At 37.7% G+C, this 23487-nt stretch overlaps 1 protein-coding gene and 1 long non-coding RNA gene across 3 annotated transcripts; one reads left to right on the top strand and one right to left on the bottom strand.

The window, feature by feature from the left end:
* Positions 1 to 694: 694 nt before the first annotated feature.
* Positions 695 to 23487, bottom strand: LOC139980860 (uncharacterized). 2 transcript variants are annotated; one of them, XM_071992845.1, is made up of 10 exons: positions 23233 to 23460; positions 21554 to 21717; positions 10101 to 10198; positions 8201 to 8430; positions 7064 to 7327; positions 6068 to 6510; positions 5666 to 5847; positions 4837 to 5102; positions 2990 to 3280; positions 695 to 2521 (listed from the first exon to the last, which is right to left on the bottom strand). In XM_071992845.1, exons 2-10 carry the CDS (start codon positions 21712 to 21714, stop codon positions 2426 to 2428), a joined length of 2031 nt encoding a protein of 676 aa, XP_071848946.1. In that variant the 5' UTR covers positions 21715 to 21717; positions 23233 to 23460; the 3' UTR covers positions 695 to 2425. The 2 variants fall into 2 exon arrangements, with proteins under 2 accessions (XP_071848946.1, XP_071848945.1); XM_071992844.1 differs by having other exon boundaries at positions 696 to 2521; positions 23328 to 23487.
* On the top strand, positions 12303 to 15665 carry LOC139980948 (uncharacterized). The gene is made up of 3 exons (XR_011797747.1): positions 12303 to 13058; positions 13730 to 13885; positions 14157 to 15665. It is a non-coding gene; the product is annotated as an uncharacterized lncRNA (long non-coding RNA).

The following is a 23487-nucleotide window of genomic DNA, read 5'->3' as shown; positions in this document are numbered from 1 at the left end:
TACCTGCCTATTTATAGGTCATACACACATCATATCATAACACACACATAGCCTATATCACAAAGATAAGATATGAACATTTCAAAATTTGGTGATATTCTGGGAGTGCATATGTAAGAGAGAGAGAGAGACAGTCAGAGTTGTGGTTAAGTGGTTAATGCAGTGGGACTCGAGATCTAAGGTTTGCATGTTCGAGTTCTGATCATGTCATTACGTTAAAAATAGGCACCCCTCTTCTTTTATTCCCCAATGTATAAAACTTCATAGTTTAAGTTTTAAAAGCTAATTTGTCACTGTGCAATTTTTATATATGCCCTGCTTTGTTTATTTGTTCTTGCCACCTTTTTACCTCTTTAGTATATTTGTATTTGTATAATACTGCTTTTATGCGAGCATTCAGTATACCCTTTGTGGGGTTTCATAAAGTTGATCTTATCTTGTCTTGTGTCCTTCACGAGGCACTTGATCTCTATTGCCTCTCTTCACCCAGGCAGATGTATAAATGGGGACTTGCGAGGTAACCTGTCAATATGGCTGCATGCGCCTGTTTGTAGCTGCACTGACCCTCTATAGGAAGTCCCCCCCCCCGGGGGGACACGTAGATGTGGCGCACTATAGTGCCCCAGGAGGGATTGTTTCGTAGCAGTACCAGTAATTATCATTTAGGGCAAAGCCGCGCAAAGCTGAGACGAGACGCGAAATAAGGTGACAAAATGCTGATTATTTGTTTATTTCGAAATGAAAACAAGGAAAGTACAAGTGGTGTTAGAGACTTCAGAGATTTAGTTGAAATCCGGTTAGCATTCACTTTGGAGATAAGAATTCTAATTTCCCGTAAAAAGGATATAATATTAGGATTACTATATAGTCAAAGATAGTCTGTATGCATACAATCCAACATGCAACAGCTGCCTTAACAGTCATATAGCCCTCTATCCATAATATTAATAATGAGTATGCATAGTTAAAGCCTAAATCATGGCACTAGCCAGTTTATTACTTTATCACAATCATAAGAAAAATACAGCAAAAAATAAACAAATCATTTTGGGTTAATCGACGACTTAAGACATCCATTCAATTTTGTTATACTGCATGCAACATATTATATATTTAATTGTAAATTAGACATTTCTAAACCTAACTATCCACAATTTTGCTAATAAGTTTAAGTTCTTATTAAAAGTAGAAGAGGATATCTTAAAGAAAAGAACAATGAAGTTAAAATGATTTCTTTTAATAATACTTTTGGGAACTATTTTATGCAAGGTTAACGTTTTTCGTATTCATTGTCCCTATACTCTATTATTTATACATTATAATTTTGTTGTAAAGAATAACCATGATTATTGTTTATTTAATTCACCTTTGTACCACCCAATCACAAATTTTGAAGAAATGAGATGATGAAAAAAAAAACTTTTATGTACTATGCAAAGTATGATGTAGGCCCTAGCAATAAAGTAATCGCCGAAGATGTACTTGAGAGTGGATAAAGAGGATGGGACCATTGAAATGGAATAAACACGGCCATCGTGGTATTAACGGGAGGTGAAAAGTGGGCTTAGTGGCAATTAAGTTCCAAACTATGCAAATACTCTGTTGACGTGAATAGTCAGCAGTGTTTGAATGCGTACATACAGATGGGGGGGGGGGGGAGGGGAGGTCTTTTTGACGAGTTTTCCTCGACGACACTAAGCCTTCCTATTGTCATAGGATGGAGCCTTGTCTATATAGATGGATCTGTGTACACTGGATAGTTTAATTTAGTAGTACTAGCAAACGAAACCAACATGCATGTATTAATTCAGTAACTATAGAAATCTTCCATACGCAGCTTTATTTATGCGATTTAGAACAAGTAACAATTTCCAAGTGAGTCAATATTTTCATCATAATCTCATAGTATTTTCAATCTAGTCATTCAGAGAGTCTTAGTAATAACTTGCAGCCGTGAGTAGAGAATGAGTTCTGACAAATCAGTCTTACGAGAACACCGAGTGAATGTTACTATATCATATTGAGGGTGTCGCATGTACTGTATACTGGCCATTTACATAACCAACATGAACCACCGCTGCTTTAGCTACCAGCCGTTTATCAATCAAGCCCAACGAAAAGGCGGAATGCAAGTGGGTACACAAGTCCATGTTGGTCATATGGTTTGTTTAATTACTTCCCATTCCTATTGGTGACCATTCGCAATTTAGACCCACTTAAACGATGACGTCACATACTTAACGGACAGCTTATCAATCAAATTTAATCTACAGCTATTAAGAGGAATGAACAAAAGAAAGAACAAAAGAGGAACTTTTACCAAGGAAATTGAGAAATACATGGGAGAACTAAGACAAGGGGGTTCGGGACGGGGAGGGGGGGTGGTAGTGATGTGATCACTTGCACTGAATGGTTCCTTTGTGTCTCACGGTTGGAAATTGTGACAGCGAGGGAAATGCTCAGGTATTAAATCCTTGATATCATCATCCGTACCAACAACAATGACCATCGCCATCCCCATCTGGTGAAGAAATCAAATACAATCATTATAAGAGGGGGAACCAGGGAGTTGGGAGGACCCGGTCTTCTCCTCTGAAATTTCTTGTGGCAATAATACTAACATACTAATACAACGTTCTTCTATGAAATTGCGATTAAAGTTTGACGATTACCCAAGAAAGACTTTTCACCGATGTTGTCAATATTCATTGGACATTTTTTGCAGTAATATTTTAGTAACTACCGGCCTCCCGGCCACCTTATACTGAGAAATCGTGGGATCCGTAATTGTTTTGAAGTGGCAATACGATGTCAACATGAGATTATATCTATACTGAGCCATGTATCTTACACACATCGTACACCCTATAATGATGATGAAACCCCGATATAGATAGTCAATATGATTACATAAAAAAGAAAAGAAAATTATCATATTGTATCGAACAATTAGAAAACGCTTTGGAATATTCGATAGTTTTATACTTACTAAACTATGAAAGTCGAGATGACAATGAACGAACCACCAGCCAGGATTGTCTGCCACAAACTGCAGAATGACGTACGATTGAAAGGAAACGCAGAATGTGTCCTTCATAGGAGCGTAATTGGTCTCGAGACGGGGAAACTCCCCGTCCTGGTCTCTTTCACGGACTTCTGACGGTGGCATGTGCTCTGACTTTATCTTGCCCATACCTACAATGCGAACACTATAGCCATGAAAGTGCATTGGATGACACGAAATGTCGTCAACTTGGTTGTAGAGAAAAATCTCGACCGTCTGAAGGAAAATATATACGTTATTAGGTTAAACGGATAATGAAGTCAAAATACCACACTCGAAAGACAACGACGACGACGAACTATTATATAGTAGTATGCAATAAATGTCGCATAATAAGTGATAACAATGTATGTTAATTCCCCACCCCCCCCCCCTCCCCGCACCCACACACACCCACCGCAACCACTCGCACAAGCAGAAAGACGCGCGCAACTGTAATATCTTAAGTCTTAAGTAAACACTATAACCAGACAGGGAACCAATTTCAATCCCCCCCAAAATAGTGTGTCTACACCTTATTATTCTTAAGGTATGTTATGCTTCAGAATCCACCATTTCACGTCTGAAATTTTCATTTTCCAAACCTCTCTACACAGGAGTTTAACTTCAACGAACCAACAGCCACAACCACTTATTAAAAAATTAATTGATCCGCTTCTGATAAAACTTGAACTTTTTTTATTTTTTTCATTTCATATTTCTGTATAATAAACTGATTATACGACTTATGCCTACGTGGGATGTCCCGCATTGCAAGCACAACCATATGCTCAAGCATGTACAATTTGGTATCAATTAAAACGAGAAAGAGTGGTTTTTACAATATTTAAAAAACTCATTTTGCTTATATGATATAAAACACTGTAACGGGATCCTCGATGAGATACAATAGAAGAAGTGAAGCGTAGGCAAACATATGAATACAGGCAAAAGTAGGACGTGCTGAAAACACAAACTTACGGCAGCTTAAAAGTGCCATCAACATAAGAATGGTTAACCTTAATAAAGTTGACATTTTCAAACAATTGTTAATTCGTTGTCATGTCATCATTTCTTTTTCTAGAACAAGTTAAACTACAGGCTTGGCAAAACAAAAGTCAACAATGTAATATGTTTCAGAAAATTTTTGACATCACGAAATGAATATAGAAGTTGTCATTGCAACATTGTTTTCAGAAAGGTTTTAAATGACCAACATGGAAAAAAGTCAACAAGTTAACATTCTGCCCGAAAATTGTTAAAAAGACGAGATCTACCTTTTATGTGTTGTTTCAATTCATTTCAACGTTTCCCAGAAAACAAAATGACAAGTTTTACACTTGAAAAGAAGTCAATATTAAACATTTTGACATTTCGTATGAAATCGTTAAAATGACGAGATACCAAAAGTAAGCAATGCTTCATTTTTCTGTTGTTGTTTGATTTTGTATTGTATGTATTTTAGATCCTCCTGCAAGCAGGAACTCGCGAAGAAGCCATCATCGGCCTATCAAAGCCGCAAGCTGACCGAAGTCAGTCGGTAAATTCATATTTAACGTCCATGATTATGAATTGTCAATTGTTAACAACTCTGTAACTGGACGACATACATTGATCTTGGAGTGACTCGAACCGGGGACCTTAAGATTGAAAGACACCGGCGTTAACCTCTGAGCTAACACTCCAACATTGATTTTGTAATAAGTTATTATAACAATACAAAAAATAATAACTTATTTCGGGCAAGAAATGCTGATCTCGATTCCAAAGTTAAGCTATACTGTCGCACGAACCTCGTTCAACTGAGCAGAGAGAGTTTGCGTACAGGTACATTGTGATGTAAGGCAGTGGGTCCATGTCGAGACAACTCTGTCATCACAGTAGCTGGATTGGTCAACCTCATTATGTTGCGATAGCAATGGTACAGGGGGAAACGTAAAGGTGATATGATTAATTTGAGGCAGATCTAGTCGCAATGCGCTGTCATTTGTTGAAGGTTGGTAAAACCCGAGTGGCAAATAGTGTGTGTTCATCGAGTTCACATTGGCATCAAATCGGTCTGAAAGATGCGAAATTACAAAGAGCGATATCAATTAAAAAATCACACAGCTGCTTGATTATTCATGCAAGACAAGACCTTCCTTTATATCAAAGTCACATGCTGAAAATTACACCCTAACCCTCCCAACAACCAAGCCACCCCCTCCCTACAGACTGAACTCTCTTCCACCACCAATTGAATTTAAAAAAAGAAAACAATACTCCCCCACCACCTACCATCCCATGCACTGCCTGGCGTTTAGAACTCATTATTCCTTCGTTGAACTGTGTCTGTTTGACTCCTAATTCGATTTTAACAACGAGCGATTAATATCGCAAAAGGAAATTGTGGTGCAGACTGTAATATGTCCACATCAAATTGATCCCCTATATAATATTTTTTTCAAAAGTAGGTAGACCGTTGAAAAAATTTACACCCATTTGCACCACTATTTCAGTAGTAGTTTTGGCATTCCTATAGACACTTGTCTCCCAGGGACTCTTCCTAAAAATTTATTTTGAACTGTCTCTGTGTTCATTTGGAGTACTAAATTTTATATATAGAGTACCACATGTACTCACCAAGGGACCTGAGGTCTGTAAACTTGAAGGTGTTGGGGAACTCCACCGGTGGGTTATCGGGTACGTTTGCTACTAACTTCGGCATCGCGGTAGGACTTTCCGGCAAAAGTGGGAATGTTTCTGGGGCACCTTTGTACCTTAATATAGCAAACTCTTTGCAGGTGGAACATTCGTATTCTAGCCTATGGAGTAATATGGAAAACAAAAACAAATATAAGTCAGTTGTTAATTTATATTGTCGCTTTGATTGCTCTCACAATATTTCGTCTTAGAATTTTCCTTTTCTATATTTCGATAAGGGAAATACTTTTAGAAAGGAACATAATGAGGTAACAATGCGAATTGAGCAGGTATTTTGTAACTAAAACTCTGACAAATTACTTCAATGAATTGCACACTTACCCTAAAAGTCTCACCCAATAGTTACCAATTGTTTGATTTGCGTGGATGACCACATCGAACCTTTCTCCGGATGTCATGAAAATACCGTCGCAACTGGTGGCCTGAATGGGACGACCGTCCGCGGCTATCAATAGCAGCTCGTGGCTGTCTATGGTCACTTGGAGGGGACACGCTGTAAACCCATTGTTTATTAACCGAAGACGGTATCGTCTGAATCTCTCCACGTACAGTACATATCGAGGGGTGAAAAAAGGTTCATCAAATCCTTGATAGAAGGGAGGTCCTTTCCCCTGTCCGTTGATGAGGAGGAAGTCGGGCTTGTTCTCTCCGATATCGAAGAGATATTTGAGGAAATTTGTGCTTTGGGTTATGTTCATCCAATCTTGTAAGAACAAAATGTGACTAGAATCATCTACATCGTAAAGGTTCTGATGTGGGTCCTCCTGCAGGCCAAGAAGAAGAAGAAGGAGGGGGTGGGTTAAAATTCCAAGAAGAAGAAGAAGGGGGCATATAATGTGGTAGTTTTGTAGTTAGTGTATAGCAATTTCTACTACTTAAGTCTGAACAATGAATTTTTTTTCTGGAAATATAGTTCAAGCTAATTTCCTGAGATTGTTAGAAACTAGACATTGAATTTGTTATCAGTCTATGCGAACATCAGTTTAGATTCTTGAAATCCTTACAGACACACACACACACACACACACACATAAACAAGTGACGACAGACGATAGCTTAGTTATGGATGAACGGAGACTTAAAATAGTAGAGTAACTCCTGTTATGGTGGGGGTGTAGATGGGGGGGGAGTACAGGATAACGTGCTGTCTTGGCTCTGTGGAAAACCTCAGTAGTTTCCCTTTTTTAATACCATAAGACGTGCCCATTTTCTGGTAAAGAATCGTCTACCGAAACTGCTCCCAGTGATAACATCTACAAAGTCTGTCCTTTCAAATATTTCATTTAACGTAATAAAAAACCGAAAAGACGAACATACTATACTTCGGACTATCAAAGGACCTGCCAGACCGTCAACTCTATTGGAACCAATATGTGAATGCCAGAAAAAAGTCCCTGATTCCGTAGCCTGGAAAGAATATGTAAATGTCGTCGCAAAGGGAATGGGACATTGGGTTATCATAGAAGGTCCATCCATAGCGGGCGTCCTTATCTGTCTTACACCGTGCCAGTGGAAAGTGATTCCCGTCATATCTTCTAGTCGGTTCGTTACATTAACGACAATGGTATCGCCTTGACAGACCTACAAAAGTGAACAATCACATACAGTGTGTTATACCAAAAAAAAATTGCAATTATTTATGGTGTAGGCAGATGTCTTATTTATTTATTATTTCAATTGAACCATGTCGTGCAGCGTAACTTAACAACTTTGTATAGCTTCACACTCTCGAAACAAAGAAATATCTGATAATATTTCATTTTTTTTAATAAACAAACATTGATTGATCTTCTCAATGATTACTCAACACAAGACACAGGGCAGATAACTCTCATTTGATTGTTTTTAAATGACCTCTAATGAACCATTCAAATGTAACAGCGAACCTACTCCGTTTAATTAGTTTAAGTATAGTGACCGGAAGGACAACAGTGTAATTAACAGAAGTAGATGCATACTTCCAAATATGGCTAAATAATACAAGGCAGGTGTGTGTGTGTTGTGCTGTGGGGGGGGGGGGGGCGGTAGACCGATGCTTTCCTAGGGAGGCAGGCATGACTTTGCAGTTTGTTCTTCTTTGGGAGATGGGGGCTGAGAGATATTTGGTTCCTTGCCCCGCGAATATCTTCTCTTTTGGATACGTGTTTAGTAGGTCTGAGAGTCACGAGGCAAGCATGTTCTTGTCGCACTCAACTTATTCACGCGACAGCCAGTTATAAGATCCCCATCCGGACGAAAGTGTACCTCAGCATCTGACCCCTTTATATGAATATTGAGGGAGGTAAAGGCACCCAGTTCATGCTATGTTGAACGAAGTTGTTTCGATACCATCATGCCATCAAGGTCTTCATGAAGCTTGTTCGCCTTTAACCACATTATTCGGTCGGCATTCGATACAACTACTTTACAACTACTTAAATATGATAATGAATTTACACAGACCCAAACACTCACGATAATTTTAGGACCTGGAACTTCTCTATTGACCGTCGCAACAGGACGGGAAATACCGTTTAATGTTACACAGCCACTCCTTAGACAGTCGCTCTGGTTAAATGGACAATTCCCACAAGGCCTGTTAAGTCCAGTTAACATGGAATAGTAATATCCGACCTTCCATTGGAAGACGCAAGTACGTGTGTCGCCCATTGTACAAGTACGATCACAGTCGATAGATATTGGTCCTGTGTGAATGAATGAAAGCATAAATACCAAAATACCGAAAAAATACCGAAATAGTTTCTCATGTATCATGGATAAATTTCCTTAGGATTTCGGAAATGGTTGCATCAGTGAAGCACATTCAGTAACATATAATTCTCGGGATTAACAGTCAATGTAAGATTGACCAGCTAAAGGAGATACCGTATGGATCCAAGGCTTTGTCTGTATTTCTCTATAAATTGGTGGAGTGGTTTCCATCTGTAGTAACACCATGCTGTCGTGATTGGAAGATGTCACATTTTCTATCCGTCACACGTAGGGTGTATGTATATACATGTACAAATCGCATTTAGAAGTTTGGTAAAATTGGCGGAAATGTACAAACGAAAAATAACTGATTCCAGTCTCATGACTTTAAAATATGGCAGGCCAAATGTGCAATAACAATGATAAGTCAATATTCCGCCAGTGTATTAACCGATAAAAGTTTACAAAATCTATATACCAGTACCAATTTTGAAATATTACCCTGGATTATCAAATAACTTTTGCACATCAACTGACAAAACTCGGTTTATAGTTCGATAATCCCGGACCATCGAATTAACTTGGTACGTAGGTCGAAAATTCCTAGTTTATGAGCCAAACGCCTGGATAATCAAATGTATATAACAGGATCCTCGTCTAATAAACTATAGAATTATGTGTAAATTAAAAACCGATTCATCTCATTATTGAGCTGGTGCTCCATACACGTTTCATGACAGAAAACATATTCATACTCATTTATGAAACAGGTACGATTGCGCCATTGCTGAGTAACAAAATAGTGGAATTTTGGTTGCTTGGAAGCTAAAGTAAAATGATCAACTTAAGCGGGGGGTCGTGCGAAAATAATTTTTTGTAGGGGGGTGGGGCCTATCTGAGCGGAGCGCCACCACAGGTTGGCGCGCAGCGTACAAGAATTTTTTTTCGTCTGGCAGACCCCTCAGATTGCAGGAAACGGCACTTCCCGTGCCTTATGGCAGTAAGCAGCACCCCTTAAACTGATCAAAATTTCAGGCAATTTTTTATTTTGGGAAATATTCTCGAAGGAAGTGATCGCCATTTATTCCTCAGTTTTCCAATTCGTCGTCTCCCAGAAATCGAAACATTTTTGTGTTGGCTGATCCATTATCACCGCCTATGCCCGTGAGAAGTGGTGACTGGGTGAAACAAGCTATATGCCGTTTGAAAGCATGTGCAGAAAAAGCGAAAGTAGCGAAACCTAAAGTAAAACGTGCGTTAACGAAGTGATTATTTTCCAGGTTAATTGTGACTGTATCAAACGCGAGCTTTGGACAAACATATTCAAGGGTAATGGCATTACTAATCCCGATATGTCGTCTTTGAGGTATGTGGAGAATCCGCAACGACCATCAAAGAGCAATTGACTATTTAGTATACTTTTCGATTCTTTTTTAAAACGATGACAACATTTGATGACACCTTTGACAACATTTAGGAGTGGGGGGGGGGGCTTTGCCCCGGGCCCCAATGGGTACGATGCCACTGAAACTAAGACAATCTAGGGGTGGGTTTAGATTCAGAGAAAATGTTGCATTCGTATTTGCGATGATCTGTGCGTTTACATCATTAATTGGCTCTTAATTAGCCTCCGTTTCAATAATTGTTTTTACTTACGACATACCTGTTTGCAAGTGTCCATCACCACTTTCGGCAACATCCTGGTCGACTGGAACTTCAAGTAAAGGAATGATTTGATCAATAATCTCACCAATTGTGTTCCTGTAAAGTAAGTTATAATTAATATCATCATAATAATAATAATAACAATATATATATATATATATATATATATATATACCTATGGAGTTTCTGTTTTAGCCGTAATGTTGTCCTTTTCATCACTCTTTCATCACCCTTTCCCCATCGCCTCCTCTTCTTTCGCATATCTTGTCCACCTGAAATCACATTTTTCACTTCCTACTTTTCAGTTTTATCTTTTGGTTCCTCAATTACTCCACAACATTCATTGCAATTACATACGACCCTTTCATCTTCTACAACACCCTTTTTCTTCTCCTATAGCTCTATCGTGTCATTTAACTAGGTTAGTATCATTTACCAATGTTCCAATTAAGTTGTTTGCTTATATCTATTTTATATATGACAACGCGGGTAAGCCTCTTACGTGCGATCGCTTCAAAGCTAAACTCCATATAGATTGTTTGCCATTTACTATTTACTGGGGTTTAATCAGTTGTATCCCGAAGGAGTGGAGAAGGTCAGGCTGCCAAAGAAACGACTCTTCCAATGTTTAATATTGACTGGTACAACAATGTAATGCGGGCCACCTCTATTTCTCAAGTAATTTACAAATACCACTTACGTAATATTTCTAATGTCTCAACTGCCTTAAAGAAATGAATTATAAGTTTTATGGAGATAACAGACAGTGACTGGAGTCGCATCTTTAGCATGCCTCGGTTCATTGTGTCCGAAGCTATAAGCTACAGTATTTCCAATTTAAGTTCTTACATAGAATCACTGCAACCAATAAACTCCTTACCTTGATGGGTAAAGTAGATTCTAGTTTATGCTCCTTTTGTAACGTCCAAGTGGAAAGTTTAGAATACCTCTTTTGGGAGTGTCGCTTCACTGCTTCTTTTATTTTACACGTAGAAACTCGTTTTTAGAGAAACAGTTCTTCTTCTCAAAACAAGACATTTATTGATGGGCTAAGGTACAGGTGCTATACACTCATACAATTTTCTTATTTTACACATGAAGTATTATATATATATATGATTGCAGACTAAATAGTCGCGTACCAGATATAAATGAGTTTTTCTTTAAGTTCAAGTTTGCAATTTGTATCGAACGTTTTAATAATTTGAGATTGTCTAGATCTAGGAAAAACCGTGTTAACTTCTTTGACTTGCTACAAGCTTTTGCTCCATGCCAAGGTCTATTCCAGTAATGTTTAAACGATTTGTTATCCTTATACCCAAATTATATGCTTGTCATCGGCTCCGGTTATTAGTTGTCTTTGTTTTTTCTGTCAGAACACTACAAGGTGCTGGTGAACTATAATTGTAAATATGCGAATCATTGTAAAAAAATTACATATGTCTTTTTCGTATATAATTTTTTTCAGTTCGCATTCTAGTCGAAACATCAGGCACTTTCACTTTTGTTTAAATGTACTTTCCAAAAAGGAATATATTAGTGTTCGATGCTTGCATACGGCAGCATACGGCAGCCAGCAATTATAAAGAAGCTCGTAAATGCATACCCGCAAAATTCATTATATTTTTCCTATTTTATTGCAAAATATCATAATAAGCTCTATCTTTTGTAAAGATCGTCTTCAATGCATTTTATGTTCTTCTCATTGATGTTTATACGAATTAAAGTATAACGGCAATAGTTTGAAAACAACGTTACTTTCAACAATTATCTATGAGTAACAAAAAAGCTGTGGGCTGCACAAGTATATATCAGGATCGCATGCAGAATTTTAAAACACATTACTTTTTACTTTTTTTAAAACTACATTATATATATATATATATATATATATATATATATATATTCTTTTTTTTAAACTTATTACTAGAATTTGAAACAGTCGTTTAGCAGTACTCGAAAAGTACTCCGTACTCGCACTGGATAAAAGGTACTCGTATGCTATAAGCTATTCGTACTTGCCATACAGTACTCAGAGTCGAATGCTTAATTATTGTACTTGTACTCGGTTTAAAGTACTTGGTACTCTTTCAGGGATGAAAACTTTAAGGGAACTTCTTATGTAAAACGCTAGTTACATAAAACTGATGTTACAACATCAGTAGGCCATCAGCTGAAGGTCGAAATTCGCTTGTTTCGTTCCAGCAACTGCGGGTCTAAAATTTCTCTACAGCATTGAATACATAAATTAACTAAGATTAATGATCCAAAAGTTTTCCATGTACTTTCCTGCAGTTTTTTTTTTGCAATTCCGCTCGAAAGATCGAACTATATTTTTTATTGCGTATGTTAAGAAACCTGCCGTTTTACGTTCAAAAGTTGTGCACTAGTGAGATATATGTACCATGTGATATGAATTGTCCAATGAGCCATGAGTTCTGTGTGCAATCTTTGTAGAAAACAACAAACATGGCGGCTCCCACGGGCGCTAGTCAGTCTCTGACATACGGAAATCTACAGTGCTCATTGCACATTGAATCTGTAAAATTTGAAGCAGTCAAGGCACTGACGAATAAACGATGGACTAAAGTTACATCCTGCGCTAAAGATTGGCTTAATCTCAGCGGCGGAGACAGTTATATCGCCGTACTACTGATTACTCCATGGCCTACTACGATCAAGCGTGTGTTCAACAGCATAGTATGATGGGGTTCCACGCTAAGTGTTACAGGCGGTTCATTGATAGCAAGCACATTGCTGCAAGAAAACGGACAGTACCAGAGGAGACCCCGTATGATTTGAAACGAAGAATTGACGGAAAAGATCGAGGAAACCAAGCAGAAGCTCTGGTTTATTGCCTGTTCAATTTATTATATGTGGGAAAAGAAACAATACATTACTCGGCGTTGCAAACGGGTGCAGGACAAGCTGCAGCAGGCAGAGACTTTCGATGGAGGTAAGCCTAAGCATACTACACGACTCTACTTGTACTTCTGTGGCATAGTTGAAGTGTTAAGAGAAGTTGCATAATGCAAGATCAGTAGCTCTTGAGGGATAGAATCCAAGTCAAAGGGCACAGTGTTGGACCTGAACACAATATAATTAGTGGCATGGTCATCTGATTTGTTTTGTTATAAGGTGGTAGGAACGGAAATTTGTTTCAAATTCTCCATCTGGGGCACTAGCCTAAGTGTTAAATACAGGCTTCATAGTTTTCTTACTGTGGCCCTTTATTTGAATGATAGAGATATTATATTAGTTAGAAAATAAGTGTAACAAAGGTGCAATAAGGTTAGGTTTGCAAGGTCTTATGGTCAGCCTGTCTAGCTTTACCAAAATGAACAAGCATCTGACTCCTTTATTATTAGTAACAGATATAATCTACCATTGTATAATTTAAACCACAACATTAAGAGATAATGTACTGTACTGTCAAAAAAAGCCTGTTTTACTTCTTTTTGGCATGACACTGGTTTGCAAAATTTGAATGTGTCTTTGTTTGTCCATAGAAGATGAGCAGATCACATGGTATATAAATAAATTGTCTTAGTTATTATTTGTTCAAACTTACATTTTGATCAACAGAAAATGCAAAACAAGTTGCTTTTTTATTTCATTTTATTAAAGTATTGCTTCGACAAGCAGCAGAGCGGAAAAAAGATGAGCTCAGACTTCATGAATATTAGAGGAAAAGACTGTGTTGCCATTGAAGTGAGGTACCACTCTCTATGTTGAAGAAACTAGATACAATTCTTGACAAGGAAGACATACAGATCTTGAAAGGTAAAGTACTGTCTTCAATGTGTGGTTCATTGAGTGTTCAGGGGTGGATCTAGGACTTTTGGAATATGGGGGTCCTCCCCCAAGGAAATTAAAAAATTCTCTAAACGCTTTGAGATGCAACATCAGGTTAATCTTTCCATTGAAATTATTAAAGTAATTTGCAACATATTTCTAGCTGAATTGTAATTATATTGGTACCCCATTATAAAATGTGAGACTCAAAAATATCGAATTTCATGGTACAAGGTGTTCTATTCATTTCCATCCTCAGAGCAGAGTTTACCACCAACAAAAGATGCTCTGATCCAGCATGTTAAGCGCTGCACCAACCAGGCTGCTATTCACAGTAGGGCATTGCAGCAAAGGATTGATGCACTCTCGCCAGAGGGACATGGATGGACCTTATAATCACTTGGATGACGAAGCCACCTGCTCCAGATGTTTTGCTTCAGTGTGTCAGCAGTAGCTGTAGAGTCGGCAAATGTCTTAAAGGAAGATGTTCCTGAATGAATGCACAACTACCGTGTACAGACCTATGTAAATATAGAAATTGCAGCAACTTCCAAGAAGATGTTGAGATTGTTGATGCAGGGGAAGATGATTTGGAGGATGAACTGTGATGGTGTTAAATCTTGATATCTTAGTCTGAAATTTTAATCAAGTTTGAATTTTGTGAAGAGGGTTAACTTTTTCGAAGTCATGTTGTCATTATTTTGTTCCCCAGAGTTTAAAGGAACCAGAAAACATGATCTTATTCATATATTCATTTTAGCTATTAGTAGTTTTACGTAGATTACCCTACCTACCAGACACCTTATGATAAATATCCACATTTTCTTCAAATCACACTTTTTTTGCTGAGAGGGGAGGGGGGGGGGGGAGAGTGTTATGGGCATGCTTTACCTCTTGCATATTTACAACTACATTTACTGATGACGATGACGCAAATACCGCGTCCTGAAACCAGTCGGAGGTTTATATACTGCTGCTGGGGAACCTTCGCCCCTGACCCTGTTCCAATATCACGGTTCCTTTTTTGTTTTGCCGTAACATTTCGTTACCTGTTTTATTCATATTGTTAATACGTTTTGTGCATCTGTTCAAGTTTTGACTGAAGGATATTCAAGTCTTTAGTGACTTTTATTTCATCTAATTATCTTCACCTCTACTACGGAATGGACTTTCCCTTTTCCATGCCATATCTGACTTCCATGCAGTGAATTGAAGTGGATCCTGTTATAACTAGTACAACTTTCCTTGGATGAACTTTTAATCACTAATATTAATTCCGCGCCGCGCCTTTTGATGAAGAACCTGTATCTGAATCATCGCAAAGGCCCAGCTCTACTACACCATTGAGTGTATCGACCCAGTCTTAATAGATACATTATTTCTTTCTATCTGGGGCTTAGGTTAACTGTCTTCGTTATTCACTTAGTTGTACCATTCACCTTTATGATTCATATTATTTGTAGAATATAGATCTATTATTATTCAAAATACCATTCGAAACCTTGTCGATCTTTTCTTTTATACGTTAACTCCCTTGGAAACTCTTTTTGCAGGAATACGAATTATAAACATGTCGTTTCCGTACATGGAGAAAGTACCTAGTTTTGCAGAAGACTGTAGAAAGAGTACTAAGGTAACGGATATATACCGACTATAACTTTATTTCACATCTACGATATGCCATGACGTCTTAGTGTGTCAACTTATATATTGATTTATACAAAAGAAATAGCTCACTGGTCTTGGGGCATAAGCACATCTCACTGTAACTAGGGATCACATGTGTAAAACAGTTTGGATGGGGAGTGTAACAATTATGGAGAGGAACTTTTCATTATATGTGTATATTTACGCATACATGCACAGACGAAATGCATTCATAACATAGGGGGAAAATCTAAAAATATTTGATTTATTACAAAGCATTATATCTGAGTTTATTAAAAGTGGTACATTTTTATAATTAAAACCCTTAAGTTATAATGTGTAAAAATTGTATTTCATATTTCAAAGTTGAGAATGTGCTTTAATTTTTACCATTTTGGCGAAATGGAGGGGGTGAGGGCACTACTTGTAATGCCTGAAAACAACCCTCACTGACCCTTAGACCAGAATCCTCTTCCACCATTCTTATAACCCTGACCCAACTATTATACAAAAAAAATATATATCAGTCGTAATTAAACATATAAGAAAAGAGTGGTATGTATGCAACACTGTACCAAATCTAACGTTAGTGTGTTCCTAATACATAGCATCGTAGCACGTAATGTCTATATAACATACCCAATTTCGAGGGTGCGTTACGGAAATACTGCAGGAAATTTTTGGGAGAACTTTTGATATAATATCTGTGATGCATTGAACTACCCAAAAATGCTCTAAAAATCTAGACCCGGTGTTGCTGGAACGAAACTGATTTTACAGCCTCTTTTTGAGTTTCAGCTGATGGCCTACAGGAAAGCACACATTTTTTTCAATCTTTTTGAGAGTTTTGGCATTCTATGGTAGGCCTGTTACTCTGAAATTTATAGTCCTCGAAAAGTATACTCTGAAGACACAGTAATTGGATTCAGTAATCGGCTTCTAAAATATTGTACTCGGACACTGTACTGGACACGGTACTCGGATCCTTCAAAGCAGTACTCGGACACTGGTACTAAGTACTCGGGCGGTTTTATTACTTGACTGCAACACTGCTGTTCGTGGACCGAGCTATAGGCTATAGTTATTCTGAAGTTTTCAGTCAGTCTATGTTATCGTGTGTTATTGACCATTTCTTTCCTACCTCCCCTAAGTATATTGTAATATATAACTGTTTCATATTCCTTTCAACAACTGAAGAAATATTTCAAGTAAGTTGTTGAAATCATCATTTTCCTCATGAATAAAAATTAAGACTTTCAATGCATTTCTCTTTTGTGGAAAACATAATTAAAAAAAAAAAACCTTAAAAACTGTTTATTTTGCATTGGGTTGTAAGTTTCTGTCATTCTTAACAGGCCACGGGAAATGTTTTCGGAGGGTCGTGGGAGTTTTTATATCTACACGCTTTGGACCTTGCCGACGGAGATCGATTCAGGTATTATTTTTAATAACATAGTCCCAAACTAGCTCTCATGTATTCGTATAGCATTCAATCCTGAGTGGTGGGGATGTGGAGGTGGGGTGGGGGGGTTAGACCTCATGAAGCATCCAGAGTCGTGGGACTAAAAGTCTGCGGATCGCTGGTTTGAACAATGCATGTGGTTGGTCTTCATGGGACGGAGTCATTATTCATTGTCTAATCAGAAAATATATAAAACAATTGAAATTTGATTCATTAAAATACGTTATGATGTCTCATTTCACTGCATTTCGTGCGATTTTGATTGGGTAAAATATTAGTCAAACAAAGGAGGGAGGGCATGGTCATGGCCCCACCTCCATTTGTCACTCTAAGGAAAAATACAAATGTTTTTATTAGCACAACCTTGCGTGTACACTCAATTTTAGGACTAAATTATAGTCTAAACATGAACCAGAATGCACCATTTGACGTCTCAACTTGTTTTGTTTTTTTGTCGGGTGGGAGGATCCCCACACCCGCCTTCATGAGAGTCGGCTTCAACGAATCCACAGCAAAACCCCTACTTTGTAATATCATTGAACCACCACATCTCGCACTTCCATGACAAAAGGTTATACTGCATGCCCCAGGCCTAAATAAGTCGGGAGGAATGTATAACTTGGATCGCCTTATATATCAACTACCCCCTCCCTACCCCTCACACACCTCTGAGTATCACCCTGTCCACACTTCTGCTGTTGGATAGTCTATGTAGATAAAAGTGTTGCAAACCTTAACACGAACATTAAATTAAAGGATAACGTGTGAACAGCTGACGGCTGATCAATTTACCATGAGTTCCTCAATGATGAATATTGCTTCAATATGTATTCACCTTCTTTACTTCCACTGCAGTTCTCGAAATTTGGTGATGTTTTTTTTTTACCGCTTAACTGCCAGTGGAGTTTGCTGTTTGCCAGAATCACTTATACGGAGGCACTTGTACTTTCTATCAGCCGGCCTTGAGTTATGTACCTTACAAACACCCTATTACGGAATGCATACCGGTATGTATCAACAATGTCCAAAACTAATATAAGTATATCCAAACTAATATGAGTATGTCCAAAACAATAATATGAGCATGTCCAAAATAATAAGAGAGAGTGTCGAAAAAATAATATGAACGTGTCGAATTTAACTGCTAACTTCATATTTGTAGTGAACATTTAGGCGTTTGAATTCACGCCATTTGTTGCAAAATGTCCAAAATAATATAAACATGTCCAAACTATATATAAACATGTCCAAACTAATATAAGTGTGTCCAAAAATGATAGCAGCATGACCAAAATAATATTAGTGTCAAAAAATTATATGAATATGTCGAATGTAACTGCTAACTTCAACTTTGTAATGAAAACTATTTTCGCATTTGAATTTACGCCATATGTTTCAAATATCGAACTTTTAATTTTGGTGTGCTGAAAACAAATATAGCACCCCAAGCGAAAGTAACACGATGTACAGTTCATCCATTACCTTCTTAATGTATGTGACACTGTTTCTATTTGAATGGTATTTCGGAGGAGAACGATTTTATTTTCGAGATAATATTAGTTGCGTTGTGTCGTAGCGCGAGTGGTCGACCGCCCTAAGGTGCTGTGACTATCACTGTCAGTGAGTTACCAAGAACCATTGTGCAATACACGCGGTTGCACCACTGATCTGTAGTTCAAGATTTCTCTCCGCTTTTCCATCTTAAAATTTAGTTAAAAGGTGAGAGTGAAAATTAAACGTGGGATAACCCTAGCCTATAGGCTTACTCTTTATCATCCTGGGCTAGTGTCATACTTCATTCTTGTTAAGCAGCAAGCCTGGTAACCAGTGGCGTCACCAGACTTTTCAGTCTGGGGGGCACAGGGGGCACCAGTATTTGATGGGGGGGCACTTGGGTGGATACAGATCGCACCCCCTCCCCTTTGGAAAATTTTCGCATACGGAGGATGGGCTAGATGCAAAATGGTGCCACATTTGATGCTAAATTCGATCTGAAGATGTCTCTAGAAATTGCTATTTTTGAGGTAATGATTTTAACAACGCGCAGAATTTTGCAGAGGATATGAACCACATGCTGTCGATATTATGCCTAACCCTATCAATAGAACCTACATTTGTTGAATTAATGTGTGCATGACCCCCGACTCCTTTCTTGTCCTTCTTGTTTTCTCCCATTATCTATTAAGATGTAACAGGTTTCAGCATCGTTATTGGCTCCTATCAGGGATCTCACTATGCAATCCAAGGTTTGATCACACATCGAGTATGGCTCAGTATGCAGGTGTGAACATTCGCCATTTGTTCCTACAAGCATCTGACCTCAAATGACCTCTGCACCCCCTACACAACAGGGTTAATATATGGGTCCACAAATATAGGCAAGTATGGTGCCTGCGGACCCTCACATTTCGTCAGCTCCTAACCTGTCAACCTCAGACCAAGGCAACATACTGCAGTACCCTCCCTTCTCACAGCAGGTCCGGATTTTCGGCATTTCACAGGCATCCAATTCACGAGAGGTAAAAGACACACACAGACAGCAGACAAACACTCTCACATTCACACAAGCAGCATGACAATGAGTCAACTGCATTAAAAAGGAATAGAATGAACTTGGAAGAGTAATACCTGAGAGAAGAATAAAGGTATAATATTTCTGCTTGTCTCTGTACAATATGAACGTGAAAGAGTGATACGTGTGAGAATGGTATGGCGTGAGCACTGACACATTCAATGTAAATATCGACACCTGTTGTGATGGCGCGGGTTACGACTTCGATACCCGACGGTCAAGGATAAACTTTTTCATTTTTTTCGCAGCTCATTTGAAGAAAATACGAATTACTGTGCTTCTTTGTCCTTATGAAAAACCAACTCAGATGATGGGAGTTGAATATAACAAAATAAATATATTTTTTTACCAACCCAAATCTCAGATGGGGGGGGGGCACTCGGGGGGCACTCGGGGGCGCTAGGTTTTCCAGGGGGGCACTTGCCCCACTGGCCCCCCTTGGCGACGCCACTGCTGGTAACCGTAATTATGTGTCACAATTCTCCGTTAAAGAGTTACACAGTATGGTATGGTGGTTCTTTTTCACTGTCAACTTACGCATGTGTGATAACTGTGTACTAGTTAGAACGTTGTTAGCGCATGCGCATGTTGTACGTAATTTATTTGCCTAATTCTTTTCCTACGCAACAATATGAATAATTTTAACACTTCCAGGCAGGGCGAAACCACTCACATAACGAAGGGATGTTAAAAAGAAAAATATTAAGTAATGATCTTGTATTTACATATTATCAGGGATGTGCCCTCGCTGGGCGGCAGTGGGCGGCCCCACCCAGCACTAAAAATTACCACCCAGCACTGTCTTAAAAATTGTGAATCCCGCCAAGCATTATTTTCATCTAAAATCCCGACATTCCTAACAATATTTACTCTCTCTGTACTTATGTGATTTTTAAAATTCTCTTTTGTTTGTAAAGGGTCCAGACTCGAAAAGTCTCTACTTACTTCTGGTTCCTCCACTTCCATTACAGCATATTTTGAACTTTGTTTATTGTTGTTTCATCATAATGTGAGTAAATCCCTCATTGACTCTGTTACTGTTTATTTATATGGAAAGTGGAAATAAACTTAAAACTTGAATATATTCAACATAAATTGGGCCTAGCCTATGCCAAAATCAAACAGACTAATAATGCATCATTTACGCATGCGAGAACATTACTTACGGCTCTGAATCGGTCCTTTGTAAAATCTCTTTGAAACAAACTAATAACATTAACAAGGTACGTAATATATTTCACAAAAAAAAAATGTAAAATTGTTAGCAAAACTAGTACTTGTGTTTGCGCTACACAAGTGCCAGCATTTACATAAATTTGGACATGCTCATAGTATAGTAAGTATAGTTTGGACGTGCTAATCTTGTTTTGGACATTGTTGAAACATATTACATTCCGTAACCTGTCTTACATATCATCAACATCAAATTCTGTAGTATACACGGCTGCTATCAAAAGCCTCTATACATACTGATGTGTGTTGTACACCAGGGAAATGCAATGAGAACTTGATTTTATAGCCAGTAAATTGTTGTTTTTGATGACTTTTTTATTAGCAAGTCGTTAAAAATTGTGATTTCTAGACCTACATACGCTAACGTAATTATTCTTTAAGAAATATACGAATAGCCACTGTGGTGTATATTTGTACTCTACGGTTCTACATCATAAATTACTGTATATATATATATATATATTTATATATATATATATATATATATATTACTAATATATGGGTATAGCATTCATATGATATCTTTCAGTTATCTACACTGTACAATGTTATCATCATACAGAAAATAGGAAGACCATAAGTACTGTGTCATGTTACCATCCAATTGATACACCAACAACAATTGCTGCTAATACAGCATGCATCCAAAGAATTTCTTAACAGTTGTCACTTTTGAATTAAATTTTGTTATCGACGAACATTAGGACATATAAGAAAGGGAAAAACAAAAAAATAGACTCACTCTTTTTGGTAGATTGCTAACATCAATAGTAGAGATAAAAGCAACAGCGTTACTAATACAGCCAGTGTTGCCCATATTTTAATGATTTTACTTGCATAAGACTCAGTCTTGTTGCCCGTTTTCCCACCCAACAGTGACTGTCCTGAATCATCATCTGTCATTTTCTGTAAAGTAAGAGATACAAGAAAGGTATTCTAGATTTTTAGCCCGTCATCTGATCATAGTATGAAGTAACGACTCCCCCCCCCCACCCTACTTCCCACCCATCCCCTCCAAAACAAAAACACTACTTCTCTAACGATCATTTTTACCTTTTGCATGTTGCGTCTATACTGTATAATACTCAGTAGAAAATCAAAATAGTAACCCCCCCCCCTTTTTTTTACAGATCTTTAAACAAAAATACGTTACAAGTTGCGTCAGTCATTTTCTGTGGGGAGAGGGGGGGGGGCTGGTCTTTATAGGTATAATCGACAGACTCAAATCGTAGATTAAGTTTGGCTAACTTTTACCATGATAGCAATGTATACTTCACAAGACGCTTCGCTTCTGCTATATACGGTCTTCATTGCACCGTATGTGAGCGTTCGTGCTTATATAAGTTTTATTGCTATTTTATCACACATATATACTTTTATAACACTTGGACAGTCTGGCCAAGCACCAGCAAATTTGGTTGAGCTGCTTATTTGGCACTCCTCTCTCATGCTATGTTGTACACTTATGCTGACACAAATAGCTTTGGAGGGAATGCTTACCATTTTGAAGCTGTAACTGCTAGCGGGTTATTTTCGTTGTTTGTATGTATATTGAGCCAAGATAAGCTGAATATTTGAAAATTTATAAAATGCTACTTCACCGAACCAAGATAACACCTTAGGACTTTGGAGGCTTTTAGATTTTTTCCTAGATCTAGGTTTCCAATTAAATCTGTCAAATGATGTCGTTTTCTTCCACAAAGGTGGTATCATATATTGTCCCCAAAATGGGGGGGGGGAGAAGAAATTGAAACGTCACGATATCCTTAAATTGACAATGTTTCCTCAATTAAGCGGTTGAATGTGGCACTGTTACCATCATTGAATGTGGAACTGTTACCATATTAACAGAAAGGTTATACGACAATAACAGCATGCAACTCCTATAATAAAGACCCTTAAAATCATGCAGTAGATTAACTGGTAGCCTTTGGCGGTGTAGCAGACGGGAACATTGCTTGTAATTCCAAAGCTCGTTTTTATTTATTATAGAAGGTGAATATAAAGTTTGAGTTTGATGTTTTTTGTCTTGTTTGGTCCAAATTAACGCAAATGAGATCGAGAGGATGAAGCTTTATATGAAATCAGGAGAATGAAGTTTAGTCATCAAATAAACAGCTTTTCGAAACATTATTCAGGGTTTCTTATATAGAGTTCTTAAACTTACCAGCCCTAATATACATATTTCAAAATTACGGACGATGTTTTTGTTAACTATATAATAATTGTTTTCTTTAAGTTTAAGCGTACATTTTTATCTATTTCTTAGTCTATTCAATTTCATTCTCAAATTACCAACACAATGAAACTATATAGTGCGTGAATGTATTGCTTTTAATGAAAGAATGTTTGAAGTATTCTCTGTGAAATATGTGAAACTGTTCGTATACAATGTATAGTCACATGTTCACATGTTCTTACCGTAGTCCTAAGGGAATTCACCGTTTCCTCGCAAAAAAAAAACGAATCAGGCCACGTCACATCATACCATGTATGAAAACTAAAATACAACTTACATGAAATTTTCCCAAGAGTTGATATTGAAACCAAGAAACAGCAATAGATATTCCTATTATCTACAACTACCGGTAACGAAACGAACAGTATTGTAAATAAAGCTGAGCCTCATAAAATTGAACTGAATCGACAAAACGACAACAGTACATATGCATTGAT

Source organism: Apostichopus japonicus, chromosome 15 (genome assembly GCF_037975245.1).
Source record: "Apostichopus japonicus isolate 1M-3 chromosome 15, ASM3797524v1, whole genome shotgun sequence".
NCBI classification, from domain to species: Eukaryota; Metazoa; Echinodermata; class Holothuroidea; order Aspidochirotida; family Stichopodidae; genus Apostichopus; species Apostichopus japonicus.
Note: the sequence above shows the minus strand (reverse complement) of the source record. Positions and strands in the feature narration are given on the sequence as shown.

What these genes read in the sequence shown, in the direction of transcription:
- LOC139980860 (XM_071992844.1), bottom strand. Translation starts at nt 21,714, where the DNA reads ATGACAGATGATGATTCAGGACAGTCACTGTTGGGTGGGAAAACGGGC. An exon ending in TTAGCAATCTACCAAAAAGA is followed by an intron (nt 10,199 to 21,553) that starts GTGAGTCTATTT and finishes CTTACTTTACAG; the next exon opens with GAACACAATTGGTGAGATTA. An exon ending in CTTTGATAGTCCGAAGTATA is followed by an intron (nt 6,511 to 7,063) that starts GTATGTTCGTCT and finishes CTTGGCCTGCAG; the next exon opens with GAGGACCCACATCAGAACCT.